The sequence below is a fragment of the Geospiza fortis genome, unplaced genomic scaffold, assembly GCF_000277835.1.
Source record: "Geospiza fortis unplaced genomic scaffold, GeoFor_1.0 scaffold138, whole genome shotgun sequence".
Lineage (NCBI taxonomy): Eukaryota > Metazoa > Chordata > Aves > Passeriformes > Thraupidae > Geospiza > Geospiza fortis.
The window spans coordinates 4,700,658-4,725,665 of record NW_005054307.1 but is presented as its reverse complement, the minus strand read 5'-3'; the positions used below and the strand labels follow the sequence as shown (position 1 = coordinate 4,725,665).

At 39.0% G+C, this 25,008-nt stretch overlaps 1 protein-coding gene across 1 annotated transcript in view; it reads left to right on the top strand.

The window, feature by feature from the left end:
• GLCCI1 (glucocorticoid induced 1) overlaps window positions 1-19,429 on the top strand; it is a 53,043-nt gene extending 33,614 nt beyond the window's left edge. The window contains exons 5-9 of the mRNA XM_014312119.2: window positions 1,394-1,507; window positions 3,468-3,620; window positions 9,503-9,713; window positions 15,350-15,470; window positions 16,532-19,429. Coding sequence (XP_014167594.2) covers window positions 1,394-1,507; window positions 3,468-3,620; window positions 9,503-9,713; window positions 15,350-15,470; window positions 16,532-16,865 — 933 coding nt within the window. The 3' untranslated portion in view covers window positions 16,866-19,429. The remainder of the gene's footprint in view (window positions 1-1,393; window positions 1,508-3,467; window positions 3,621-9,502; window positions 9,714-15,349; window positions 15,471-16,531) is intronic.
• Window positions 19,430-25,008: the final 5,579 nt, after the last annotated feature.

The following is a 25,008-nucleotide window of genomic DNA, read 5'->3' as shown; positions in this document are numbered from 1 at the left end:
GTCTGTGTAGTAATGCAGTTGTATTAGGGCTCTGTTTTTCTGGATATATTCAACACATAGACCCTTTTGGAACTCTTGAACTGTTTGTGTGTTTAAAGATCAAAGTATTCAGCCATTTCTGAGTAGCAGTTTTCTAAATATGGGTAATGACCTGTGGCAAAACTTGATGTGAAGCCTTAAAGATAGATTGTTCTTCTGTGAGTGCTACCAGAAACAGCACAAAGAAGAGTTCACAGCCTGCAGCAGAGCTCCATCCAAACCTCTTCACCAAGCACTGTCATCTCTGACACTGTGAAGAGTGATGTGAAGTGATTCTCTGACATGGAATTGCTTTGCAAGAGTACCAGTGATATATTTAACTACATGGAAATAACCACAGAGTGCGTGTACTTGTGAGTTGTCACTCAGAAAGAGAGGCTAGTCTCCAGCTGATGTATGAATTCCATGTGCATTCATTCTCCTTACTTGCCCTTCAGGCTTTTAAAAGTTGTATCTCTAGCTGAGTTAAAAATGAAATGGGGCCATGCATGGCCTTGTATTCTAGTGTGCTGAGCATGAGGAACAGTGGGATTTGAGCCTAAGGGAACAAATTATCCAGTTTTAAGGAAGTGTCTGTACCTGTTGTGTGAATTTGCACACAGTCTAAACTTCTGAGACAATGTTTATAGAGGTAAGTACTCTCTTTCATGTAGAAGTTTCCCGGGAGGAATACATAAGTAGAGGAATCCCAAAATGAAATTCTTTGGTTTCTTGTTAAGGAGCAGGTCAAATGGATAATGGCTTTAGTTGCATTTGACATTTTAAATGTAACTTTTGATTAGACATCTTTGCAGCAGATAGCAGGAAAGATAATTCTGTCTGCCTGAAGGAATTTGTGGTAATATTGCCTGTAGTGAAGTGCTATTAAATGTATTAAAGAAGTACTCCAAGATGAACAGTGCATTTTGAGTGCCAGTTGTTTGTGAAGGTTCTTTACTTTTATGATGAATTATCATGAAAAACTTTGTTTTGGTTTAAGATCAAACAAATTAAACTGTAGGCTTTAAAGTCCCCAGTTTAAACCAGTTAGAGATTAGAAGATGCTACAAATTGTCATTCTGATTACTTTTATTTGCATCAGATACTACAGTGCTTGTGTGTAAATGAGGAAATTCAGTAAATAAACTAAGCCTGTTGTCATAATCAGGTTGGTGAATAGGGCAGATACTTTGGAGTAAATATCTGATAAGCAGAAAGAAGCTTTAGTGCTCCTACTTCAAGGAAAGGCAATCCTATATGCCTATAAAATCCTCCAAAGAGGATTAAAATGTCCATGATTCACTTCATATGTGAAGATTTGATCAGGTACCCATTTGATAACTCATTCTCACACCACTGAACTCCTCTCCAGCAGATTGCCAAGCTGAGGCAGCAGCTGCAGCGCAGCAAGCAGAGCAGCCGGCACAGCAAAGAGAAGGAACGTCAGTCACCGCTCCATGGCAACCACATAGCAATCAGTCAGACTCAGGTAAGGGGGTAGCTCCTTACATCAACAGCTTCCTACCTTAGCAGGCTTGGCTGAATAGCCTGCTGAGCCTTCCCATCTGCCCTGTGTTTGTTCTCTGGTGTGGTACATCAAATGCTTACAGTCTGATACTGCTGTGCCTTCACTGGAGTTTATCTGATGGTCATCATATAATAAAAGAAGGGTTGCACCAGGATAGCGACTGAAATATATTATGATGCTGTAAAAGTTACGGGCATGGCCAGATAAGGCTGTGCTTCCAGGGATGCATACTTGCTTCCAAGACTAATTTTTTTGTGGTAAACTTTCAAAGCTCCTCTGGGAGGTATTTGCTTATCAGTTTTGCAATCAGTCCTGATTCCATCTGGACTAGTTAAAAAAATAGAAAATAAAGAAAAAGAAAGTACCAAAACAGGGTGCCGTGGAGGATACCCAAAGCAGTCATGATCTAGTCACTACAACCTGTCAGCAAAATTGAAACCCAATTACAGTTCTAAAGCTCAGGTGAGGTTCAGCCAATATCTTCATAAATCTTAAGGCACTTGTAGAAAGCATTTAACCATGGCTTATTTGAGAGTGCAGGTATTTGAGTCCTCCTTAAATTTCACCTGTAGCAGATCCTTAACTTGGACTCCCTGTTACTAGCAGGCCACTCTTTGAACATCTGAAATGTTTGTTCTATCATGGTATTTCCTGAGTACCTTTTTAACTGCCTGGTGTTCTATAGCAGCTAGTTACAGCAGCTGGTTGAGCTGTGATGGCTGATTCCTTACATTCCTTCTATGGGGATAAAATCTTGTGGTCAGATCCTAATGCATGAAGACAATAGGAATTTGATGCTCTTCCTGAACCTGTTAGCCTTTATAACAAAGGATCCTACTACATTTGACATAGAAGAAGGTTTTGCTTTACATCTCAAAGTAAGCTGTTGCAAGTACCTGTGCCATTATAGTCACATAGCAGACAGTCTTTGACACAGATTGAAACCCACCGAGGACATGTGCTGTGAAGAAACATTGTTTAGTACTTGGAGCTCACTTTGTCATTGCTTATGTGACACTTTGGTTTCTCAGGAAGATGTTCTCTGATAAAGCCATTCTGCAGGATGTGTGCTCTGGCAGTCAGAGAATGCTTGCAGGCAAATGACTTGCACCTCGGGAGCTGCACATTGTGCAAGATTCACTTGATAAGAAGTCAAAAAATGTTTGCATTTTGTCTTAAGCATCCTGTGATTCTGTGAGGAGGAGGAGGAGAACAAGTTGATTGATACGTGAGACTGTTCATGGCTGTCAGTGTAGCTGCTGCCAAGGTGAAGCTTTTAATGTTGACTGTACAAGATGTGTGCACTCTCAGGAATGTTTCCTGTTGGTAACAGAGCTCCACTCAACAGGCTTTTCTGAAAATCATATTTGTACTCCCTTAGATGCTTGTTTCTTAAACTCAAGATGATTTCTTTTAAGACCTTTAACATCAAGTTCTGAAAAGGTATTAACTAATGAAATTAAAGGTTCTGAATGAATGTTTTATTTTGCATTCAGTAAAGCCAACCAAAAGAGAGTAAAAGTGCATTAGGTGAATATTTTAGTTGAGTCATTAAGCTTTAGGAATGTTATGAAAGTCCTTTTGGATCCCAGTTAGCATCAGGGCCCCATGCACTCCCCATCCCCCTGCAGTGTAAACCTTAGTCTGTGCCTCTGGAAAGTACATACACCTGTCTGCTTACTACCAAGTGAAGTCATAGAATGCTTTGGTTATACAACTCTTCTTTGAGTTAAGGAGAAATTATTTTATTGGCTTTTGATTTATACAGGCATTTGTTTTTATTTAAATTCACCAATTAAAGATGATCTTCTAAATGGCAAAATTAATACACACCTTCTTACTTAAGTTTTTACTTTTGGTCTCAGATTTCTGCTTTTATTCTGTTTTCCATCTTTAAATCATGTTGCTGTCTACCTTCTAGGCTTGTATTTCCAGATCTGTCCCTATGCCACTGTCAAGCATTTCAGTGCCAAAATCAACCGCTTCACGTGTGCCGTGTAATGTAGAAGGAATAAGCCCTGAACTGGAAAAAGTATTCATTAAGGAGAACAGTGGAAAAGAAGAGGTATCCAAGGTAAGCATATAGTAACATGTTTATGGTTGTTATCTCTTTGTAAGCTATAAACACAGGGAAAACCTTCCTCTTGAGGAACCTTCGTTGTGGCTGAAAATACAAATAATTTTCTTCAAAGAACTGTTTGTTTGAAAACTTTGTTTCAGTGTTCTAGCATGGTGGGTTTTAGTTTTTAAGTTTTCTTTTTTATTTTTAAAGGGCTTCTGGCCAAACCTACTTTGTTAAGAATGCCCTTTCTGTAGAGAACTTGCGAGTTTTTGTGAGAAATGCAAGTGTTAGAACATTCAGACACTCCAGGCTGCAGTAATAGGTAATTAGAGGAGATTTGTTATATTTGCTTCATTTTGCACTCTTTCTTGAGCAAGATGTAAGTTTCCAGTGCTGTGCTCTCCTTTTTGGTTTTAATGCTTTTTTTTTTCCATTAACTAAATGTGGACCATTTTACTGCCATGAAACCTCTGTGATCTGTCATGGAGATGTCTGTATGGGAAATACTGACAAATGGGGCAGCTTTGCTTTGGAGCATTGGACTTTTCATCAAGGAATTTGATGACACTGAAAATGTGGAATACTTGGTTTACAGCCGCTCTTTCCTGAACGGCCGGTGAAAATTTTCTGCTGTGGAATAAAGTACTCCACTTTTTTTTTCTAATCTTCTCCAAGTTGTAGGTGCTTTTCTCATGAATGGTCATATAATAGCAATTCAGTATACAAGTCAAGCTATAAAACTTCCATCAGAGGTTTAAGATTCTGAAACCTTATATTTCCAGTTCTTCATATTGGTAGTAAACTTAAATTTTTTAGGAGTAGTCTTGGCTTCTCCAGATCCCTAGTTGTGTTGACAAAGCAGTCTTAAGAATGTAGTAGTGGTTCTGTGCTAAGTTTTCTTTCCTAAGGCTGTCTTATCCCTTTAGAAGAGGTGTGTATTATACCAGGGGAATAAGGAAAAAAAATCAAACATGCGCCTTGAATGCCCAGCTCAACAAGCCTTGTTGCAGCATCTCCAGAGTACAAAAAAGTATTGTGGTGCCACCATTGATGTTGCTATGGCTGGAGTTGTAGTTGGGGGATATTTCGTTTATTTATCAGACAAATCATCCTTGTAAATGTTGTCCTTGGGTTTTAACAGCTTATTGCTTGGGATGCAGAGCTCTCCTGTGTTACTGAATGTACTGACTCTGATCCAGCAAACCAGTTAAGCGCATACTTAAGTGCGTTGTTGGATTTGAGCCAGAGGTGCTTGGAGTTTATGCAACCAAGGCAATTGTGAACCCTTCCTCCAAACATTCAGCTGGCAAGAGCTTCAGACACAAAAGAAAGTCATAAATCAGACATTGCCCTTGAAGTCAAGTCCATCTTTGTGGGCAGAGGGTTGTTTCCTGCTATGTAACTGTTAATTTCTGTGAACTCTGGTCTTGTGGGCCTAGAGTGGGACTCCTAGCACTGTCTCTGAGATTACAAGATCTCAGTTTGCTTATGGAAGATCATAACATGATCATAATTTACTCAAATCTTACTGCTGGTGAACTTTCTCCTAACACAACAATTTAGACTGGGGGCAGCTGGGTTAAAGGTTAGGAGCCACTGAACAAAAGATAAACCATAGGAAACCAAACTTTAGTGATCCTGTTCATTTTTCTTTCGATTTTCTGCCATTCTTTCTCGCTGTAACATTTTGTATTTTTAGAAACTCTTTTAAAAGCACAGTCAAAGATAGTTTGTTGCTTTGGAATATGTCTTCTGTCTTTACTCACACTGATTTGGTTCTGTTACTTCTCTGAAACATTTTGTAAAATGTTTTGTTTTAACACCTTAATGATGGTTAAAATTGTAGTTATAAAAGCAAAAATAACCAAACCACTCTTGGATTGTCCAGTTATTTTTGTATTTCATAAAGATAGTTGAGGATTAGCAATGTCTTTGTGTCATTACAGTCAATAGGATTTTTAAAAGGTAAAATTTAGAGATATTGCATAGTGGTCAAAATACTCAAAAAATTTCATTCTTTGCAGTTTAGCCATAGCTGTATTTTTTCACATAGTTAATCTTCCTCAGTTAGCTGAAGGTGTTTCCTTTTTGCTTTCATAAAATGAACTTGTCCTTTTTGAGCCACTTCTTAATCACCTCTTTCTCTTCAAATTTATTAATAAACTTCTAATTAATGTTCTAATGCATTTATTCAAAATTCTTGGATATATTTTCCTTCCTTCGTTTTATAACTTGCTGATTAACTCTGACAAGGTGTGGTGGTGTGTCTCTGTTCTCACCATAGCTTGTAAGATGGGATCAGGTTTTTGTGAAGTTGTTGCAGGCTTTTGTTCTTTGTCCCATTGTAATTCCACAACACCACCATTGGAGACTCAGGTGCCAAAAGATGATTTGTAGGGATTAGGGGATAAGAGGTGTTCCCTCTTCTGGAATACGATAGTGAAAATCATGAAAAGTGCCCTGTAGCAGAACACAAACACGTTTATAGGCCTCCTGTTAGGAAAAACATTCTACTAGAAGAAGTATACAGAAGTAATTAGAAATAAATAAATAAATTTTGATGGACTATCAGACAATGTAAGTAAACTGATTACTGTGTTCCTTGTTTGATTTCTAATGCTTCTGGAAGGAGATGGCAAGGTGGTTTTATGTACCTATCTGGAAATTTAAGCCTTTAATAAAATGACTTCTTTTATTTTGCACAGATGCAGAGAATCCTTACTTAACTCCTCATAACCTTCATCTGAAAACTGTTTTTTTCCCAAGTGTTCCTTCCTAGGGCACATTATGGTTTTTGCACTTGCACCTTATCTAGTGCATTGATGGCTTCACTGATGCCAGCAGGAAGAAGCACTTTCCTATGTTGGCCTTTGTGTTCTAGTCTAGAGGAAAGTTTTTAAATCAGTGGCATTGAATGCTTTGCTCTGAAGAAGTTGCCTCCCAAATAGATGTACAGCTTGTGAGGAGACTCCCATTGGTAATGCTGTCACAGACTGGTGGTGTTCCTGATTCTTTTAAGTAGAGTGTTGTTAAGGTTTTTTCCAGCAAAAAGATTGATACTGAAAACAAATTGGTGAATGTGAACAGTGTATTGAGAAATACATACTTGTTGTCAAATGCAGCTTTTTCCTGCCTTTGCTGGGAGATCAGAACAGTATGTAACTGTGTGCAAGGACACACATCCAGGTGTCCTGTCGGAGGGCATTTGGCATAAGGTTAATACATGACTGGACATACTTGGAAAAAAAACCCTCAAGAAATAACATATAGAATGCAGTCATTTCTAGTTGTTTTCCATGCATTTGGCATTATGGGAAGTAATAGCAGCTGTACCAAATTAGTTACCCTTTTTCTTATCTTGTAAGGTTGTGAGAACTTCAGTTTTAGAATAGTTCAGGCATGACTCATAGAAAGTAACTTCAAAAGTGTTTTTTTCCATTGATCATGTTTGATATATAAAGTTTTTAACAAGCTAAATACTTCTAGTTGATATTTTCATGGTGATTTTTCTACTTGTCAGCAATGAGGGAAAGATAAATACAAGAACACAGCAATCTGAGATATTAACTGCATTTTTTATGCCTAATAAGTGTTACTGCACTTGTAAAGAATGGTAAATATTTAACTTTTTCTGCTTGTGTGTATATTTAGATATGTGTTTAAAAATATGGATTGTTTTTGTACCTCGGGCTTTAGTTCAGGGGAGATTGAAATATGTGATGTAGGATATACTTCCTGACTGCCTGAGACTACATTGTTCCTCCAGGTGTGGAAGAACATCTGTGTTATCCTGAAGTCTTTAATTATGTGATCACTTGCTGGTTTTTTCCCCTCCCTGGAATCCTTGTTTTACCTGTTACATAGACCATAGTGTATGCCCTTAATGAGCAGCTGCTGGTGTTTTTCCCTTCTCCTCCTTAGATTTGTGTCCTCATGCTTATTGTTACACCTTGCTTTGAAGTCAGAAATCTGAATTTTTGCCTGAAATTTTGCTTCTTTATAATAGGAGCATGTCCGAAATTTTGTTCATTTTACATCACAGTTATGTGAGAAGAAAGATGATATTATTTACACTTTATGAATGGGGAAACACAAATCCATCAGGGTTCTATAGTGTGGTTGTTCAGGTAACTCAGGATGTTGCATTCCATTTTAGCAGTTCAAAATACAGCTCCTGTAGTCTCCTTCTGCATCTCTTAATGCAGAGGACTTACAAGTCAGACCTGTATAAACTGGGCATCCATAAGAGATACTATAGAAGACAGAGGTTGGTTCAGCTGATTCCATGACATCTCACAGAATTTTTGTGGCAGAGAGAGAATTAAAAATGCTGTTTTGTATGGCAGTTCTTGGGGGTATTTTTGGGGGTTTTTTTGGTTTTTGTTGGTTTTTTGTTCGGGTGGGTGGTTTTTTTTTTGGTGTGGTCTTTTTTTTCTTTGTTGGTTTGGTTATGATAATTATGAGACTACTTTCTTTCTGCAGCTTCAGTCTTGTTTTCTCTCTTCTGTCTGTGTAACAAATCTACAGAGCTGCAGCTCTGTCTTGTGCATTGAATGAGTCAGGGCCTGTTGGGGTGATGGGAATGGAACAGCAAGTCGTGTTGTAACGCATATGCAATGGGAACTGAGCTGTTGGAACAGACCACACAGCTGTGCCCAAACCTTACAGCGTTTGATGGAGCAACTGTAATGTTCCCTTAAGTGTTTCTTTGCTCTTACTTGAAATATGAAATGGTATTAACTGGAAGACTCATAAGAAGAAAATTATCTTCCTGCTCTGCTCTGTCTGCCTCTTTATGTAATATGTGGTGGTTTTCTGGATAGACTGTTGCTGAAAAAGGGAGAATGTGATACTCAGCCAATAGGTGTCATGTCCTTCTTGCTAGCAAAAGTGTTGGGTTGAATTTTAGGCTCTGGAACAAGCTGTTACAGTTTTGGAATATATGCGGAAGAGAGGCAATAAAATAAAAATGTTCACTTGAAGTGAGAAGGAAAAAGACATTAATTTTTTGTAGCTAGAACATTTAAGCTTTTCTTTATGGTTTGGACACAGTTCTCACTGAAGCGAGAATAAAAAGTTTTTAAATCTTGCTGACATTTTTTTCCCCTTTGCTTCTAAGCAAGACTCAAATTCCCACTTGGTTTCTTACATTTAAAGCAGCACTGTCTTTATTAAAAAACTAATTTTCCATTGGGAAGGACAAATAAGTAGAGCATGCCAATTTACTGCTGTGAACATGTCTATGCAATATGTTGCAGAATGGGATGCAGCATCACTCTGGCCAGTGCCAGCTAGGCTGATACAGGCAGGTAGAGCTTACTAGCTTTGGCTCAAGACAAAGCTTGTGAGCCTTGTTACAAGCCTGCATGTGTGCATCATCTGTAAAAGGATGGAATGTAGGGCTGTGCTGGAGAATTGCAACTTAGTAGCAAAACTTGGATGGTTTCCTTTTATAATTGTAATTTAGTTGGTTGTTATGGCAATAGTATGCCATTGTATTTGACATTTTCTACTTTCCCTTTTATCCAAATGTGATCTCTGTCGGGGTACTTGTTTTTGTATTATAATAGCAGTGACCTTTATTGAAAATTGTAGTACTACATATAATTAGTGAGGGAGGTTTGCTTTTTTAGCTACCATAAAAACATAACACTGGCATGTGTTGAATTGTGGATGTTAACTTTGCATTGGAACGTGTGCCTGTTGCCCCAGTACTCCGTGTAATTAATGTATGTTGTATCCATTGTACACTGCATTATTTTCTTACGTGAGATCTCCCTGTTCTTTCTAAACTGCCATGTTTTTTCTTCTTAAGGCCTTTGCTGATGAGTGCTGCAGGCTGCCATTGCTTGTGAGTTTGATCTTTTCCCTGTGACTGCTTGTTTCTCTTGCAGCCTTTGGACATCCCTGACGGCCGGCGGGCACCATTGCCCGCTCACTACCGCAGCAGCAGCACGCGGAGCATTGACACGCAGACTCCCTCTGTGCAGGAGCGCAGCAGCAGCTGCAGCAGCCACTCACCCTGTGTCTCTCCCTTCTGCCCTCCTGAATCTCAGGATGGCAGTCCCTGTTCAACAGAAGATTTGCTCTATGACCGTGATAAAGGTGAGAGTAGAATGGCCTGCCTTTACCTATGGGAGGCATGTGATGTCATGCTTTTACAACTACCTTCATTTTGCTCATTACATCAGTTTTTGTTTTTGTTTGATGGTTGTGGAGGGATTGAGGATTTATCTGAAAATTGGTTTTGTTTGTTTACATATCTTTTTCCCTCTTGTTTGTGAAACTTCACAAACATCTTCCATAAATACGTCAGAGGAGCACAGCAAACAGTTACCTATTTATGAAGATTCTAATGTGAAGAATCCAGACTGTAACATGTTTACCTTTAAGAAAGATTTCAGGAAGGTTTGTGGTAGACTGTATATTTATTGTAGGTGAGTTGCTTGCTGTTGGAAATGGTGATGAAGTTTTGGACTGCTTTTAAAAGAACTCTGCATCTGAACTCTTACATTCTACTAGGAGCTGTTTGGTGAGGAGCTCAGATACCTGTTTGAACAACCTGGTGGAGGGCAATTACTTCTCTGTACGCTGCACAGCAGCTCCAAAATTCTGAATAATATATGTATTTATCAATATCCTGCGGTTTTCTTGAAGTCTGTAAAATGTTGTTTGGTTTTATAGTGGGAATACAACTGGAGTTTCAGGAATGAAGAGTTACTGACAGACTATGGAGTATGAGTATATGGGCACCAGTGTAAAAAGGACTCTGTTTTTTTTGACAACTATTTACTAATAAAATTACCCTTGTGCTTCTGGTCAGCTAGCTGAAACACGGACTCAGTATGGAGGATATGGGATTTGGGTAAATCATGCAAGCTAAGAGGAGTAAGTTTCACAGAGGAAATGAAAACTTCTAAGGTTTAGCATATATTTATTTACCAATGAGCTAAAGATAGCAGAATTTTGAGGTTGTAAGTAAGGTTAAGCGTTTTTTTGTAAATACTGTCTGTTTATTAAGAGTTAAAGTAACTTGGGAATAGGATTGGGGAAGTGAACAGGACAAACACTAGCTTTTCTTGATTTCTGAAAAGTATTTCTTCCCACATCTTGGATTTAAAAGGAAATAGTGAAAAAGAAATCCATCTGCCTGCCCAAATCCTAAACTGGGGGTGGGTGTGTGCAAGTGTGCAAGTTAACCACATTAAAGTAAAAGTCTTAGCTCAACATGAGGGTTGGCTATGCTCCAAAAATAACAGTGTTATTAGCTTGCCCCTACCACACTTGCCTTTCTTATACTATGCATGTGAATTTTAATATGTTGTCAAGACTAAATCACTATAGAAACATCTACTAAAGTATTAGCACACAAAAAACCATCTTGACAGGTAAATTGGTTCATATATGTCCTGATAACAAATATAAGTCAAAAGGCAAGGAAATTAATAATTCCTTTTGCAGTCAGTACTCTGTTATCACAGTAATGGGAATTTTCAGTGGTACATTTATTGGCAGTAGTGAGTGAAGACAGTTTGAAATAGTGCATCTAGCCTTTTTAATGCCTTTCAAGGCTTTTTATCTCTTGCCTTGGATTTTTAACAGCTGACTGGAGTGAAATTTATGAGTAGATCCTTATTTGTCGATTTTGGTTTTAAGACTGGCTTTAGTGCTTAAAAATAGGCTTGCATCAAATGTCTCCTGTGGGAGAATTGTGTAGGTGATGATGATAAACAGCCAGTTTTTTAAGTCATCATGATGGCATTTTAAACTTGGTTTAAGTAAGGTACATAATACTGTGCGTATGAAAAATAAAACCTTGAACTTCTCATCACAACTTAATGTTTTAAGGGCAAGGTAAAAACTAGGAAAACATGTAGCAGTTTTCCAAGAGAAAGTAATTTCTTCAGAGGTTGCAATAGTATGGTCAGAAGGGTGTTTTTTGCTCTCATATTATCCAGATACTACAGGCCGAATGTACTGAATTAGAATATTGCTTCAAAATCATTAAATTATGGATAAATGAGGGATATGGCTGGAAATTACAACAAAATAGCAAGTTTAAGGGACAGTTTATTACATTTGTTGTGGCTGTTAATTGCTCTTTACAATAAAAACTTGGGAACGTTTTCACACCTTCATTTTAAACACTTTTGTAAGCTGGAATAAAACCATCATCAGTTTTTTGTGAGGCCTGTTGAGTTTGGAAATATGCATTGTATAACCAAATGTAGATGTTTTGGCAACATTTTCTTGTTACTTTTCTAAAGGCTTTGTTTTCCTCTTGATGGAAATAACTTGTATTTACCATTAAAAAGTGGAGTTACTGGTGTTACTAATGGTTGTGGGGCATGGTACTGAATAGGAAAGGAAGGTTAGTTTTAAGACTAAGAGACTAAGCAGTGAGAGGAGCCAGTGCTCTGTACAGACACAGGACTGCTTTACATTCCTAAAGCATCTTTTACTTTTTGTGCAAAGCTGTGCTTTGGCCTGAGGCCCTCCCAGCTGCCCTTTGGACTCTATCAGCTGGTGGGTTTACCTTTCTGCATGAAGCCATTAAATAATTGAATTTTTCAGAAGCAAGTGAAAGCTAATTTTCAGAAAAGGCTCACAGTATTACTCTGAACAGAGCAGTGATATTACTCAGTGTTATCAGATAGATCAGATAGATAGATCAGATAGATCAACACTGAGATGTTGATGTAGAGCAGATAAGGAATGGTTGAGAAAGCATGTGTTTTCATGGCACCTGGATTTTGTATTAAAACTACTGGTTTTGCTAGATCTATTTTGTGATACTTTAGTCCATGAACCTGTAATTCAGAGCCCTACATAGCATCTTCAGCAGCTGTGACAGAGGTGAAATTCAAAGGCATCTGAAGGTATAAGCAGATGAAATCTGGAGGGGTTTCTTTGTACAAATAGAGATTGTATACCCTGTTTTTCAGAGATTATGATTTAGGCAGCATTTAGTAGTCCCACTTGCTAGCAGGCTCTTCCAAGTAACATGTTTGTGAAGATGCTTGTTAAATTCTGGGCATCTGATTCATAGTTCTTTCGAGGAAACTTGTTGGTGGAGTCTTTTGATGGTCTTATTAGTTACTTTTGAACCTATCAAAAGTAATTCCAAGGCTCACTGGCAGTTTCTTGTTAAAGTATGGTCACTCAAAAAACTGCTCTACAGATTATTTTTTATTTACTCTCTTTTGTTGTTGTAATATGTGCAAGATATGATTTTCTGTTTTAAGGTTAAAATAGTATTGTTAGTGTTTTAATAACACTCTTAAAATGCTTTCTAGACAACAGAATATGTGTTTTAAATTTGTGTCCAGAAATTCGGTGTGATAAGCCTCCATATTGTCTGCTGTGCATTTGTGGCAAGGAAATTCCCTTTAAAGATTCCGCGATCAGTCAGTGTCGATGGGATGGGATGGGATGGGATGGGATGGGATGGGATGGGATGGGTCACGTCGGCAGGGCGCCCCCTGCTGGAGGGAGCCGAGGGCTCGGCCTCGCGGCCTGGGAGAGCAGCGAGCGCGCACATCAAACCCCGGGACGGCACACATGGATGTGCGGTGTTGTCAGGGGTTAATGATGGGACAGTTCAGCTCTGCAGAGCTCACTGGATACACAAGTGGATCTGGCTTAAGCTGTGAACGCCACCTCTTGTACTTAACTGGTGGCCTGTGTTCCCAGTCCCTTCTGCTCTCGCCCAAGGCCGGGCTTGTACGCGTGAGTCTCCTCACAGTTCTCCAATGGCGTGTGCCGTGCATTCGGGCGAAATGAAAACCCAACAACCTCATAAGCTTTAAAAGCAGGGAGGATAAAGAGAAATACTTGTTTAGCAGCTATCTCATGTAGAAAGTTTCAGCCAGGCTGGACTAACTAAACCAAAAACTTGATTGAAAGCTGAACTGGCTAGTAGACAAGACTCTTAAATCTTCCAGGAACTGACTTAACTTTGAATTCTGTTTGATTCTTCCCTTGGATGTACTGCCATGGTTTTCCACTATTCAGTGGAATGAACAGTAGTACATTTTATGTCTCTAATTTTTTAAATAGAAACTTGGATGTTCAATTTTAAATATTAGCAGGAGGAAACTAACTGTCTGGGTTCTGTTAATGATTTCTGTGTTTGGAATGAGTGGTGTGGGCCAACAGTGGAAAGATGCCAACAGGACCATCATGCTCCCAACTTGGCAAATATCTGTATCGTCTCTAAGCATTTTCTGCCTTCGTAGTTAACACCAAAAATTCTATAAATAGAAGTTCTGTATTCACTCTACAGCAGGAAAGAGCTGAATAATCAATATGCTACTGAGGTTCACTTCAACATTATTTTTTATCTCATATCTTTCATAATAAATCTTCAAAGGGAAGTGTGACATTTGAGTTGATTTGTTTCTTCTTGTAAGAGGAAGCAGAAATGTTTCAAAACATCTAATGATTAGCCTTAGTATTTGAGTCATGGTAATATAATAGTTTGTGTAGTTACTCTTTGCAAGCTGTTAAAGACAAATCTGTCCACTTTGGTGAAGTTAGATTGTAGTGCTTTGGATAGCTGAAAAAGCAACACACATGCACAACAGGGAAGTAAACAAAGGCTATAAACTTGAGTTAAAAACAATGTACCCCACATGAGTGGAAAGACTTGAAATGGGCTAAAGCAAGAGCAGCTATTTCTCTCCAGTTAAAGGTATATTTGTAAGTTGGTGGGTCCTCATTAATTTTGCTATTTCGTTTTTTAATTGAAATCCTAAGCAGGAAATAGGGAACCAATAATACTACCTTGGGAGAGGTGTTGCACTTTGAAAAGGTAGAAGCCACTGGAGAAAGCAAATTTTCTGTGCATAGCTATGTCTGTACCTACTTTATTTCCTTAATGCATTTACTATCATGTTGTCAGCATGACTGTTTAAAGTGAACCCTTTCATAAGCTAAAGATTTGAACCTTCTGTGCTTCTATCATTACCAGACTTAAGCCTTCTCTCATACTTTCTGAGAAGTACAAATAAATCTGTCCGTTGTCTTTTCTCCGAGATCTTCTCACCTTTAATTCTAAGTGTGTCTGGCTAAAATACACACAGGCAGCTAGAGATATGAAAAATACCTGTATTATATAGCCAGTAGTGATGAGAGAATTAAACTGTCGAAGTTTTATTCTAGATTCTAAAGCAACTTCACAACTGTGAAGCAAGTAAGAGAAGACATTGTAATGGTAAGGTAGCAGTACCTGTGTTACAAATGTGTTTTCTTTAGTTCTAGCTTCTGAGCTGCTCATGAGGCTAATGAGGTCAAAATTCAGTGAAGAATTATGTTTTAAAATAAGATAGAAGCTATATACACTATTTATACAGTGAGAAGGTGTTTTATCATTATTGCTCATAATTCTTCTGCATGTATTATGCATATTACCTTGTTCATTTATGGTTTTTGAACTATGTAATAAAGAATGTATTTGTTTCCAGGATCACAGCTCTGCTTTGTTCCAGTTGCAGTGTTCTGGATAAAAATATCCTCCTGTTACATGTTGTTATACAATGGATTGCTGCTGCACCGAAGCTGTTACTCAGAAGAAATGTGCTATACAAGGGTGTTAGAAGTAGCCTGCAATAAAGGAAGCGTTGTGGTAGAAGCAAACCAGCGTAGTGGCTAAATTGTGAAAAAAGGCATCTTGTTTGGAAATCGAATTTAATTAAAAAGCACTCTCAATCTCTAGTAATATAACTGCTTTAAATTTTCAGACAGTGGGAGTAGCTCTCCGTTGCCCAAGTATGCCTCATCTCCCAAACCAAACAACAGCTACATGTTCAAACGAGAGCCCCCAGAGGGATGTGAGCGAGTGAAGGTCTTTGAGGAAATGTCGTAAGTAATGCCTTTTATATCAGCTGGTATCTGCAAAGCAGTAAACCTGTTTACTGAGCCTATTCAACTGCAGATGAATAAACTATTCCAGCTGATGGGTTTTGCAGGAGCAAACTATTCTTATAGTTTGTGCAAGAGAGAAGTTCAAGTGTTTACATTGGTGTGAAGAGAAAATGGAGTCTTTTACCTCTTTTTGTGCGTTTACAAAAGGCAACAAAAATCCAAGCAGGAAAGATAAGGTACATTAATTTCCTAAGCATTTATATAAACCTCTTTCCATGTATTTTTTAAACATTTTAAATTTTCATGGCTTAAGCAAAAATTCCCCTTGTCATAATTACCTGTTTCAAGCATAGGTTGCATTTTGATGTGTATGAAACAGAAAATTGAATGAAACATACTAAAAGGGTTTGTAGATGGTAGTATGCTTATGGCATAGACTTTGCTCAATATTTTTGCTGAGCAAGAAATTGCAAATTAAACTCTTGGACATCATGTCTTTTTTCCCTAGACCCAGCAGTATTTGGGCACAGCACATGCTGTTGAGGTTGCATGCTAAGCTCCTGTGGATGAAAGAATTAAGGAGGGAATGTTTCTTGCTCTAGCAGCATTCGTTGCCTTCTGGGTGGTAAAGGGAGCAATGTTGGATTGTGGAAAAAGCCTCCAGACAAATTACGGAATATGGGAAATGAGAGGTCTGTTTTGTGGAGGTCCTCAAAGGAGTTTAAAATGACTAAATGTGTTGTTGCTGCATCACTTATCAAAGAAGAATGTGTGCCATTCTAAATTAATCATGGCATTTTTTCATGTGCATATGTACTGCAGATTTTTTGTGCTGGAAGTTGCATGTTTGTCCAGTAATTACCAAGTCATTTTTTGTGATGGTACTATTTTTAATGCTGTGGATCAGTTAGCTGACTACCAATATGGAAGATGTTTGCCCCTCTGTCCAATTAATCCCATTCCTTGTCATTCACATTTTAGAAATGTATAGAACCACAAATTCATGATGTGAAGAGCATCTCAACTGGCCAGATATATAATCTTTTCTCTCGTTGTAGGTCTCGTCAGCCTGTCTCAGCCCCTCTCTTTTCATGTCCTGACAAAAACAAGGTTAATTTCATCCCAACCGGATCAGCTTTCTGTCCTGTAAAACTCCTGGGCCCCCTCCTTCCTGCTTCAGACCTGACGCTGAAGAACTCTCCAAACTCTGGTCAAAGCACAGGTCTGAGCACCCTGACTGTTGAGCAGCTTTCGTCCCGGGTCTCTTTCTCATCTCTGTCAGACGACACCAGCACAATGGACTCCCCAGAGACCCCGGTACAGCCGTGCCAGCAGCAGCAGGAGATTCAGACTGAAGAGCATTCCTCTCCTCAGAGCTACGTGTTGATCTAGAGCAAGGTGGAGCAGGCCTCTGCCCCGGACAAGGAGGGAGGAGATCCTAGTTCAGATACATCTGCATGAGGTGGCAACCTTTGAGAACACCATGGAATACTTAGCAGCATTCAAAAAATATCTCAACACTGTTCTTGGCAGGGACAGAATCCATATTTGGCATTTTTTTTGTGAGAAAGCAGTAATGCCTGCAGAATCCATATTACATCAAATGTTTTAAGTGGAGACTATGCATTTCATAGTACGTTTGACCAGATTAGTACTGTGTCCTGTGTTCTGTTTCAAATTCTACAGTATTAATAAGCTCTCTCTATATATAAAAAAAATGTTGCCTGTCTGAATAGAAAATGTCTTGCTGTGTTGTGTCCTATGGAAAATACTGTACTTCAGGATTATGTTTACAATTGATCCAGGTGTTTATGTTTCTAACTTCTGTAATACACACAATGCAAAAAAAAAAAAATGGCCACAGCAGTTGCACAGTGCCCACCCTATGGCCTAGCTTCAGGTACTTCTCTTGAAGTGTAAACTCAGGTAACTTGGAATGTATATCATATTGGAATATAAAATATTTTACAGCTACGAAGCTAAAGAGGGAACATCACTCTTTTGCCTTTCCTTGTTTTATGCATTATATTTCCTCATTACATTCCACTTTCTTGGAATAAGTGCATTCAGATCCAGGTGAATGATGACCCTGGACATGGGTGAACATGAGGAGAACCAGCAAATCTGTGATGTATATCACTTTTGTCATGTGCTTACAAGTAAAACAACTGTTGCATTTACTGTCATTTCAATAGATGTAAAATTGTGGCATTTAAAGGTTTCAGGTGTTGCTCAGTTAATGACTGTTAAACTGTTGCAAATAAAGTGTTCAGTACTAGGCTGTACATGAGAAACATTCCACATTGTGTGTGAGAGGATTTTGAAAGACAAGGATGTTTTTGTTAAAGGAGAAATTCTTTTAGGTTTCACGGGGGGGGGGGTGATTGGGGATTTCCTCTCATGGTTTTTGTTGGCAGTTAAGGATGTGAAATGCTACTGTTACCGTCTAAAAGTCAAATTAATGTTTAGTTTCTCTTTTGGAAATGTTCATTCATTTGCTGGTTGGAAATAGGTTTTCAGATTTTGTTGAGCAGTGTTAGGTGAGCGGTGTTTTATTTATGTAGTGAGTAATTGTGTTTGGATGAAAGTCCAGAAGTAGCAAGTGGGTGTTCTAAGAGGGGTGGGGAAAACAATAGTTTTAAATTCATGTTACTTAAAGCTTCTCCCATAACTTTCAGTTACTTAAGCTGTGTGTGTAAAAGTGTGTTTTCCCCCCTCCTTAAGTGTAAATAAAAGAAAAATCCATGTAAAATAATCCTGGTTTTGCAGGCTGGACACTGTCTCAAAATAGTACATGGCAAGATTGGGTTTGTGACACTCTTCTATTGTACTAGAAAAAGAGGAGCATTGCTTTCAGAGATAATTTCCTGTGATACCAAGAGGACCCCAAAGGCAAAATAAACTTGATGTTCTTGCTCCATTGCTTTCAGCTCGGTGGAACTGCGTGTATGCTGTCTGCTCCTAAGAGAATAAGGTTCACCATTTCCAGGAATTGAAGAGATTAGTAGCCTGCAGCTACTAGGAGCATTTAAACATGCTCTTTTATGTTTTTTTCTGCTTTGGAAGATGAGATTGGAGGGGGATGAGAGTGAGCCACCAGTAACTACTCACTAGATATGTGCTTTTTTTGGAGATAAAGCATTGCTTCCTTTTTATTACTGAGTTTTTGTTAACGCTGTCTTACAAGGTGGAATTCACAGCCTATAAAACATCCACTGTTTTTTGACTCCCCTTGCAGAAAACATAGAAGGAGAGAGGTCTGTCTCTACCCATTTTCATGTGAAAAAGCTTATTGAAACACAGCAGCCATCTTTAACCCTACTAATCTCAGGCCTAGGTGAAAACACTATATATTTTATAGACTGAAGATAAAGGGGAGGAAATACTCGTGATGTAAGTATCAATTCCTTTTAATATTTTTCTTTCTAGACTAACATTGCAGTATGATGACCTTTTTATGCTCTGGCTATGTCCAGATGTGAAATTGTAGTCTCAGTTATTGGTGTTAGGTTACCAGGGGATATGATGAGTGGTTTTTAGATCAGTGCTGAACTCTGTACAATATTTGCAATGCCATTACATGTTCTTTATATTTTTTCCATGAGAAACTAAATATTAATTAAAATGCACATTTGTTCTTAGCAGAATTGAAGGTTTTGAACCAAATGTGTTAAAGCTAATGCTTTGCCATGTGAATTTCCCAGCAGTTGTTTATCTCAATTGTGTTCTACATCCAGCTGTAGAAATTTGTCAAATATTGTTTAAAGTTTTGTACATAGTTGTACTGTTATTTCTAGCCACTGTGCTGGACAGTATTCAAGTTATCACACAATATTGCTTTACACAAGGAAATGTGTGGCTTTTGTTTTGTATTTTTTTTCGGTATAGAAGTTCCTGTGTCTTATTTAAATAAAAATTATAGTTTAAAAAAAAAGTGGTGGGGACAACACACAAAAGCAGTGGTTCATTTCTTTGTTTTGGAAACTGTGCATGAAACACCATAGAAGGAGATTAAATTTTAATATTGTTCCAAATTTACATCTAGAATAATGCCAACCATGTATGACTAGTGTGCTGTGTCTTCTAGAACAAGATAATCTTTTATCTATTGATTTTTGCATAATGCTGTAGTCAGGAGCGGGGAAAACCTCTTAAAATAGCTGAATGTTTAAATATACTTTAAATAGCTTACTCTATTTCAACATAGCACAGGAAAAAAATCAGTTAAGAGTTGTTTGAAACTGTGTATCTGCTGCTGTGTTTGTGGTATGGCTAATTTCAAGTTATCTGTTGAAAATTATGAAAGCCATTAGATGTTTCACTATGTGAAACTAAACTAAACTCCTAAAGGATGTGGTATAAATCTACTGACAGTCTTGGTTTCATGTTGTTTTGTATGACTCAAATGATTGTCATTCGACTTGCAGAATAATTCTTTCCAGATGGGGGTGAGGGGGAAGGAGAAAGAAAGAAGAATAGTATTTAAATACATGTAAATCCTCCAAAGTCAGTGTTTACTGAAGAGTACTATGGCAATAACTATCAAGAATGGATTAATGCTTATTGTCGTTAGTCAGTGGAAATTTTAAGTTTTCAGCCTCCTAAAGATTACAAAGTTTCTGTGTGACTGTGTTAAAAACATTAACTGGAACTTCACTAGAAGTCCAGGGCCAGAAGCTGGACTTCAATGACCCTTGTGGGTCCCTTCCAGCATAGGATATTCTGTGGTTCTGTGATCCCACCCACCTATGGGGATGCTTGGTGTCCTTCAGTCAGAAATGGCTTCATTTCAGCCTTTTTATCATCAGGTTGAAGGGGTTCCTAGGAGTACCTTTGTGACCATCCTGTCCCCTAAATGGATTTGGCTGCAGCAGTTTCAGGCTGTCTTTGGGTGGGAGGGTGTTTTCTCAGGAAATACTTTGACAAAAGCCTGTAGCTTGCCCTGCAGAGATGTGATGCAGTTTGTGTCTCAGGGAGCTTTTAAGCATCCCCATGAACCTAGGCCTTGCCTGGTTAGTCACATTTAGGATTTTTTTCCGTATGAGCCACACGTTGTGGGCTGTGTTTAACTCACTGCCTCTATCTCCCCAAAGCCAAAACAAGGAGTCTGAAAAGCACTGAGGGTAGAGAGCTAATGAAATAATTTTGCCTTGAGTCCCTGTTTTGTGAATAAAAGATCTTAGCTTGAGCATATATTTTTCTAGTAATTTGTGGCTCTAGAAGTGAATGCTTCAGAGACTGGAGGTCTGTGTAAGGAGAGCCCTTGGCTGTGTGTGCTGGGGTAGGGGACAGCAGATAGTGAGTGACCTGCTTCTTTCAGGAAACAGGGTGCTGTCTGGAAGTGATTTCTGGCTTCCTGACAAATTAGCTCTTGGGAAGGGCCAGGTGCTGGCACAAGGATAAGAGTCTCAGAATCTTCACAGTATGCAAGTGTAAGGAGTAACACAAACAAGAGAAATGGTGATGTCAGCCAACATCTCTAATTTATTCAGTTGAAAGCAAACACCACGGAGGCTTAGCAAAACCAGCTCCTGCTACCCTGGCCTTCCTCCAGGGTACTGGACTGGGACCTTCAGACATTACTTGAGGAACAAGCCAAGCAGTTTGGAGATGACAGGTAACTAGTAGAAGTTTACATCAATTACTGTTGTAAAACAGCCTGCCTTGCTGTGCAAAATACAGCCATGAAAACACAGACTTGAGGTAACTCAGCTGGGAGGAAATAGCCAAAGTTCTTACTGTGTATGTCCAGAACCTAAATGCAAGGAAAAAGTGAGTTAAAGCTGGGAAAGCGCACGCACTACACGTACAGTCATCCATACTTGGTACTTGGCTGAAGGAAGTTGTTTGATGAAAGATTGACATGCAGTTAAAATATGTGTATCTTGTTTCTGTTTGCATTAGTGTAAACAGTCCTGGAAAACTCTGGTTTGGGAGAGACTGTAAAAGGCTCAGGAAGAGCTATAGGAATAAAGTACTGGAAAAACTAAAAGGTGGCTGTGTAGGAGCTCAACATGATTAACTTGATGGTTGAAGAGTGACTTAATTTCAGTTAGTAAATACCTACACATAGGAAATACTTACTAATGAGCCTAAAGTTTAGCAGACATGGAATATTAAGCAGTAAGAAAATGAAGGTAGATGACTTAATATTAAAAATACGGATTTGTTTTAGCACTAAGTATAATTAATTACTGGGCCAACATGCAAGGGAAGATTTTTTTTCCAAGTATTGATATGTTTTTAATGAGATGATTTTACAAAGGATGTGTTCAAATATGGTTTTTCTAGGCCTTACTAACTTGTGATTATTTGGGGCATTTTACATTTCAATTGATGGTTAAGAGTTGAAATTTTTTAACTACTCTAGGAATTCTTGCCTCACTAAAGAAGCACATGCTGCAATATATTCAGCTAGGGTGTTAACACATCTTTTAAACTGGCTGGAATAGGGTTTTGAGGGTAACTTTTGGCTTCTGGGAATTTTTGGTGTGTCAAACATGAATGAGGTCTCCAGTAAAGTAGATGTAGTTGAGTAGCTTTATTAGTTCATTTGATTTTGGCACCTCCTCTATAGCACCATAGTTATGGAGAGGTGGTAAGAAACTGGAGAGTAGGAGTTTTCTTTTTGGAGGGCAACAGGTCCCAGAAATAATGTATTACTCAAGTGGGGCTGAGAGGAGGTGGGGAGTTCCCTCAGTAAAGGCCACATTGGAAGTGAGTGAACATAAACGGCAAATTCAGTTGATGACAAGAAAGAAGAGCAATTAGATGAAGCTGGATAGAGAGCTGACCCCATTTTTAAGAATAGTTGAAATTTTATCTGATGTTGTAAGAAGTTCTGATGGGAAATTTTTCGGCTGCCTTGATCTGTAGCCTGGAAAGCTCAGAGGCAGAGGAGCTGGAAGTCTGGGAGAAGATTGTGTAATCTCTTCTCCCCATTGAATTAGAGACTGAGCTTCATAACAAAGCACAGTTAGGCTAATAACTGCCTGTAGAAAAATAAGGGTGTGTGTGTGAGAGATTTAGTTTTGTGTATGTGCACAGTGAAGTGTGTGTGGTTAAACTTTTCAGTGCTTTTTGGCAGCTGCTTGAAAATAGGGTTTGCTCAGGGCAGCAGTAATACCCATGGTAATCTATGTCTTGTACCTTTGTTTTTAATTTTTACTTCTGCAAATAAGTAGTAAGTAGCATCATCTAACATGACAGGTGTAAGTCATGTTAACTAAAACCAGGTGTCCTCCTGCTTTCTGCAGGTGAGATCTGAGTGCTCTGAGATTTTTATGGACAGTGGTTCTTTCTCCAAGGAGGACAAAGCTGAAAGAAATTAGACTTCCTGTTCAACTTTGTTGCCAAAAGTCTGGGTGATGCAATTACTCCTGTTCTGAATTTTATTTGGATAAGAATTTCTGTATGTACCCTATCTTTGTGATGCAGAGGTTTCTCAGAGAGTAGCACTTTCCCTTTCCATAAGGTTGGTGCTATCCTTGGGCTTGTTACATAGGGAAGTAAGAACTCATTCTTGTGAAAGATTTAGGAAGGGTGTTGCCTTTGGAAACTAAATACTGTTATTAGGAAATGGGAGGTGGCGGGGAGAAGCACTTAAATCTGCTTTTGTGATTCCTTTGGATTCTAGTTCATTGTACATCCTGAGAATGCTGAGATCCATTCATTTTGAGGTGAGTTGCTGAAAATATAGAAAGCTTCATATGTAGCTTTCCATCTCTGACAGTACAGAGATGGTACCACACTACCACCGTTCACTGCATGGTTATATTTTGGATGGGGCATGTAGTTGTATTTTAAGGATTGTCACTTCATTCATTAAATGAGTTTGGCTACAATGCTGGATCTGTTTTTGGTTCTAGTGGAGAATTCCAAGGAAATAGTTTAGGCACCTCCTGAATTGAGTACCTAAGAAATCTGCTCTCTTCTAGGGAGGATTTTCTGGTTTTCCTCTTCTGCAGGGGAATACTAAACCTTTGAAGGTGGGAGAGTGATGAAGATGGGAGTAGTAGGTCTTGAACTTTCTAAGCAATGGGAAAGCAAAGGCAGCCTGGGCCCTTGATTTGGAGGGCAACCTTGTGTATCTCTGTTGGTACATACAGGATGTTCCTTGGGTTAGGAACACAGCAGATGCCTTAATACTCCAGAGGAGTATTAGCCTGGATAAATGTCATTTGTTCTATAAATCAGGCCATCTGTAGATTGCAATCTGTCCCTTTGGTTGCATCCTGGCTGAAAGGCTGTGAATGCTGCTCTGTATCATGACTTGCCTTTGTATTCAGTAAGTGAGAAAATGTACCTCCAGACTGGACAAGAAGCTGGTACCTCTGTCAGGCACAGGGGCTTCGTGGCACTGGCTGTGTCCTGTGGGTGCAGGTCTGCCAGAGCAGGAGCTGTTGTCCATCTCCCAGCCTTCCCCATCGTGGAAGTTTCTGTTTCCCACTGTGGTACATGCAGCCTCTGCACAGGAGTCTCATTTCCACCATCTCTGGTGACTGGGAGATGTTGTCCCCTTGTTGCAAACCAGGGGGAAAACCTGCAAACCTGGACTCCTGCAGCTGTTGGGAGTTCTGGCAGCACCGTGGTGGTGTTGGGCACTGGGACAGGAACATCATTGCCTGAGCCATGGTAGAACTGGCCCCAAGCTACTTGATGCTGTCATGGGTCAGGTGTTTGGGTGGTTGTTTTTTTTTTTCTGATAGGCCCTGGTGCATAAACTTAAGCACCTTGAAAGAGATTTTGAGATTGCTGATGGTGTATATATTGGATTAATCTTCCCTGAAGAAAGACACTTCATTTTGGCAGTTGGCCCCTGCAGAAAAGGACTTGGTTTGTATTGGTGCTGCTACACAAGAGGACTTACTTTGGGCCTATAAAAGCATTTTCTTGTATCTTGAAACGCTTTCCTTTTTTCACTTGGATAACAACCACTAAAGAAAACAACATACCTCAACCTCAATTAAGCCCTGCATTAAATACTTCATATGCTTATGGGGAACAGAAAGGATCCCAAACCACTTATAGACAAGATGCACTGTTTATTTAAAACCACCCCAGGACAAACAGTTCAATCTGCTCCTCCAAATCTCAAGCAGGAAAATGACCTTTATGTATTTTTAGTGTTTTTCAATTGCATTTAATATTTGCTACAGGATGGGCTGATAAAATGGATGGGGGCAAGACAGGGGCTGTAAAGTGTCAGTGCAGCCCTTCTTCCTGAATGCCTGTTTGCTTTTTAATCTTATTTCCTTTTATACTTTGTTTCAGCAACATTCCCATGGCTTAAACTGCAAACAGTGAGGTGAACCTGCACACTCTGAGGTCTAGCCAGGCTTTGAAGCACAGCAGTAGTAACTTCTGAACATTGCAAAGGCTGCTGAAGCCAAGAGGTCCCCTGCCTCCAAGGAGACCTGGGTCACTTCCCTTAAAAATGAAAGCAAAACCTGCAAAATGCTGAGTGCTGCAGGGGGGGAGGGAAGGTTAACAATTAACAAAAGCAAGATTTTGTTCAAGTAAGGTGTCTTTGTAA